The sequence below is a fragment of the Vicia villosa genome, linkage group LG7 (genome assembly GCF_029867415.1).
Source record: "Vicia villosa cultivar HV-30 ecotype Madison, WI linkage group LG7, Vvil1.0, whole genome shotgun sequence".
NCBI lineage: Eukaryota > Viridiplantae > Streptophyta > Magnoliopsida > Fabales > Fabaceae > Vicia > Vicia villosa.
Window position 1 is genome coordinate 88,016,731 of NC_081186.1, and position 5,058 is coordinate 88,021,788.

At 35.1% G+C, this 5,058-nt stretch overlaps 1 protein-coding gene across 1 annotated transcript; it reads left to right on the forward strand.

Annotated features, from left to right (window-relative positions):
- The first annotated feature begins 448 nt into the window (after window positions 1-448).
- Window positions 449-853, forward strand: LOC131619609 (homeobox-leucine zipper protein ATHB-12-like). The gene has a single exon (XM_058890688.1). It carries the CDS (start codon window positions 449-451, stop codon window positions 851-853), a length of 405 nt encoding a protein of 134 aa, XP_058746671.1.
- The last annotated feature ends 4,205 nt before the right edge of the window (window positions 854-5,058 follow it).

The following is a 5,058-nucleotide window of genomic DNA, read 5'->3' on the forward strand; positions in this document are numbered from 1 at the left end:
TGACATTTCATGGTCATGTTTTCGACTGAATTTGGATGTGGATGCCTTTGCTATCTAAAATATTCTTTTTATTTTAATGATAAACTAATATACAGTGGCTGTTGAAAGGACTTATTTTTTATTTTATCTTTGCATAATTTATCTGTTATAAAAAATTCAAGTAAGTTGAGTTTTGAAAACTCTAGTTCCTTTGGCACGCGTGATAAAATAAAGTCAGAATATAATAAAAATCTGGATAGAAGTGATTAGTGTACATATTAATAATAAGGCCCTTACCATAAATCTTGATACGTACCAGATCAGTGGTAACTCATACGTATCACTAATTTAATATGTATCAGATTAGTGGTAAAGGTTTTATAATAGTCATTAGTATGGGTTAAGTTAATAATAATAATAATAATAATAATAATAATACATTTTATTATAACTTTCATCATAGGGTTATATGGCTAATTTCTATGTTGAACAATTGCAGAAGCTGAATGATCTAATACAGAAGCCAATAGAGCAAAGTCATAGTTCATCACAAGTTAAAGAAGTAAACAACATGGAAAGTGAATCAGAAAATGGAGGAGCAATCAAATGTGAGGCCGAGGTGAAACCAACCACTTCAATGGAAAGATCAGAACATGTTCTTGATGTTGTATCAGATGATGACACAAGCATAAAAGTTGAATACTTTGGCCTTGAAGATGAACATGGACTTATGAGTTTTGCTGAGTATGGTGATGGATCATTAACTTCACCGGAAAATTGGAGTGGTTTTAAAACAGATGATCTATTAGGCCAATCAAGTTGTGATTACCAATGGTGGGACTTTTGGTCTTCTTCAGTGAAACAGAGCAAGTGAAATTGTATGGTTGAAATGTAAGCAGAATATAATATGATGTTACATCAATCATTGTTTTGTTGAAGATGTTGGTAGGGTGAAAATCAAAGGACATTTTGTTTTCTGTATAATATAGTCATTAGTTTGTAGGAAATGAGTTTCATCTATGGAATTCAGACAAGTTTGGATAAATAAATTAATCAAAAAGATAAAATAAATTCAAACTCTTAGGTTGTTTTTATAAGATACTATGAAGATCTTATGACTATTACTACTGCCAAATCCATAAAAGGCCAAAATTTGTCCCAACCACATAATTATGGTGTGGACACACACACTATTACGAAAAAAACAGTTGTGTCCACACACTATTGCGAAAAAAACAATTGAAAGAATGAGAAGCAACTACAAGAAACAGAGTTAGGTTTTACACTTGTCTTTTTTCTTTTGGGTTTGGTGTCTTTAATTTCTTAAATTATTGAAATAAACATGGCTATGAAATTTGAAGTTATTTTGGAGTTAAGCATAGACACCTTTGGAATTAAGCATATTGTGAGAATGGGTTCGAACTCTAGTGTGTCAAAGGGTAGCTTCTGGTTCGACAAAGATTGTGTCGAAGACCTACATACTATAGTCTAAGTGTGTTCTAGTATGTGGGTGTCGAAATGTTAGGGTTGTTAGTATTTCGAATTGGGCATGTTTGTTATGTCCAATTGTTTAAGTTAGCTTGTACCCTAAGTTGTCTTGTAATGGGTATTTGTGAAAAAACCTATTAGTTTAGTATGTTAGGTTTTATTATAAATAGCATACTAGTCTCTCATTATTGCATACTGCAAATCCTAATTTAGGGTGAGAGGGTTATTTGTTATTCTTGTAATCGTGTTTGAAGAGAAAGTAAAAGAATAACAGTTATAACCAATCCTTGTTGTTCTTGTTGTCTTCCCTAATTTCCCATTATACTTTGTTCTTGACATTGTTTTTCACAACACATATATATGTACACCTACGGTGTCTGAAAATTTGGAGGTTTGTTTCAATTTTAAAAATTGGCCCCAATAAAAAGAAAGGTATAGAAGTGTAGATACCACAAGACGAACCATTAACATTTGAGTAAAAAATAATTTTTTTACCACTACACTAACTAGCTAACATTGCATATTATGTTGAACTACTAATATTTATATATTTATTTCAATTTTATAATTTATAAAAACTAATTTCGAGGCCTCCGTTTTTTGGAGATCCAGGGTTGTGGGTCTAGTTTTCCTGACACTGGGCACAATATTGCAGTTGCGTCAATAATTGGAATCACATCAAGTCGCAATTACAACATCCCTGTAAATTACAAAAAGAAAATTGCATCATCAACATGTGGCGTTTGAAGTTGCAATTTATTTGCCTCATGGATTTAATGTTTTGATTGCTTGTCTTTTAACTTTTAGTTTTGCATCTTATAGTTAATTTTTAAATCTGTTTTTTTTTTTTTGCATGCATAAATAAAAGTGTTTAATTATAGTTTAAGCAATATGTTTCAAGTCAATTTGTTGAGTTTTTAGATCAAAAAATTATATTTGAGAATAGTTCAATTCATGACAATGTTAGAATCTCAAAAGCATTGTACATTTTGCAAATCTTTGAGATTTTATATGTGCGATTCAAATCACACTAGCTGTCTGTTGGGAAGACCCTGGATTCAAGAAGCATGTGTTGTTACATCAACCCTACACCAGAAGTTGAAGTTCGTGAAAAATGGGATGTTGGTTACTGTTGGAGGAGATGAAGCTCTGCTTGTTAGCAGTCTCTCATCATTCTCTTACATTGATAGTGACAAAGCGATCGAGACCTAGTTTCAGGGACTCACCATTAAAGACAAGGAAGAGAAAAGAGGTGGGCATCCATCACTTCTCTCAAGAATGCACAAAAGTTGGTTCGAAACTGTGTGACTGAAGGGTGGGGTCGTATTCTGAGCTTTCCTGATAACAAATCTCGAGAAGGTATAGTTTTCTCTGCAAACACTGCCAAAATTACCAATATTTCCATATCAAAAGGAGTCGTTCAACCCATCCAAGAGATTTTTCACAGCGCGTGTTTTACTTACTCACCGCAGCCAAAGATAGATGCAATCTTGGAAGACACCACTGAAGAAGACGTGCCTAAATTTTTGACTCATGGGGAGACTACCCAAAATTGGATTGCTGTCAACATTCTGTTTGTCCTACACATCACAAAGTAGTGTACTTTGTTGCTTTTAAACACCATTTGCTTTGCCCAAGGCACAGGAGAATTTATGTAGGGTTATTGTCTAAATAAATCCTTCCGCTCTGTCCAAGGCGGAAGTGAATGATGTTGGGCTGTTGTAAAAGTTTATCAATCATCAATAAAAAAATTATTTTTCTCTCCGCAATTAGTGCTCTTTTATTTTTCTGCTTTATTTTTAGAAAACACCTAAAAAAACCAAAAAAAAGAAAAGAAAAGAAAAAAGAATAAACACTTTTCAAAAAGGTTTGCACATAGTTTTCACAAATATTCACTTCTAAACACAAGCATAAATCATGTGTGCAAATTAAATAAGCAAAAACCCATTGAAAAGAACGACCCTATGCCCTCTCCCAACTTTGAGTATCCTGTGTTTGAAGCTAAAGAGGAATTCAATGAAGAGATTCCATATGAGATCTCCCGCTTGCTTGAGCACGAGGAAAAATCTATTCAGCCATACAAAGAGCCTGTCGAGGTGATAAACTTGGGTACTAAAGAAGATAAGAAAGAAGTCAAGATTAGGGTATTTCCTGGTCAAGAAAGGGTTGATAGAGTTGCTGAAAGGATTTTTTGACATGTTTGCTTGGTCCTACCGTGATATGCCAGGGCTAGATACTGATATTGTAGAGCATCATTTGCGTCTCAAGCCAGAATGCCCATCGGTCAAGCACAAACTAAGAAGAACTCATCCTTTATGGCAATGAAAATCAAAGAAGAGGTACAGAAGCAGATTGACGCAGGTTTTCTAGTTACTGCAGAATACCCTCAGTGGTTAGCCAATATAGTGTCTGTTCCCAAGAAAGATGAAAGGTCTGAATGTGTGTTGATTATCACGAATTGAACAAAGCTAGTCCAAAATATGATTTCCCCCTACCACACGTTGATATTTTGGTATATAGCACTGCTAAGTTCAAATTCTTTTCTTTCGTGGATGGTTTCTTCAACTATAATCAAATTAGGATGGCACCTGAAGACATGCAGAAAACTTCATTTATCATGCCCTGGGGCACATTTTTCTACAGACTGATGCCTTTCGGCTTAAAGAATGCTAGTGCAACATACCAAAGAGCCATGACCACTCTTTTCCATTATATGATACATAAGGAGATCGAGGTCTATGAGGATGATATGATTTCCAAATCAGAAACTGAGGAAGATCATGTTAAATACTTGTTAAAATTGTTCCTGCATCTTAGGAAGTTCCAGCTCTGTCTAAATCCAAGAAAGTGCACTTTTGGGGTCCGCTCTGAAAAGAGTTTGGGTTTCATCGTTAGTCGGTGAGGTATTGAAGTAGATCCTGACAAATTCAAAGCCATGCAAAAAAAATTCCTGCGTCAAGAATGGAGAAGCAAGTAAGGGGTTTATTGGGCCGACAGAATTATATCTCCCGATTCATAGCGCATATGACTGCAACTTGTGCTCCAATTTTCAAGTTGCTCCACAAAAACCCATGTGGTAAATGGACGAAAGAATGTCAGGAAGCCTTTAACAAAATCAAACAGTATCAGTTGGAACCTCGTATCTTGATCCCTCAAGTGGAAGGATGACCGTTGATCATGTACTTAACTATTTTGGAAGATTCTATGGGATGCGTTCTTGGCTAACATGATGAAACTGGAAGGAAAGAGCATGCTATCTACTACTTGAGTAAAAAGTTCACAACTTATGAGTCCCGATACTCTATGTTAGAGAAAATCTGGCGTGCTTTGGCATGGGCTGCTAAGCGTCTTCGCAAATATATGTTGAATCATACTACCTGGTTGATTTCCAAGATGAATCCAATCAAGTATCTTTTTGAAAAGCCTGCGCTGACTGGAAGAATCGCCTGCTGGCAGATGTTGTTATCTGAATATGTCATTGAGTATCATACTCAAAAAGCTATCAAAGGAAGCATTCTAGTTGATCACCTGGCTCATCAACCTATAGACGACTATCAGTCCGTTTAGTTTGAATTTCTGGATGAAGATGTG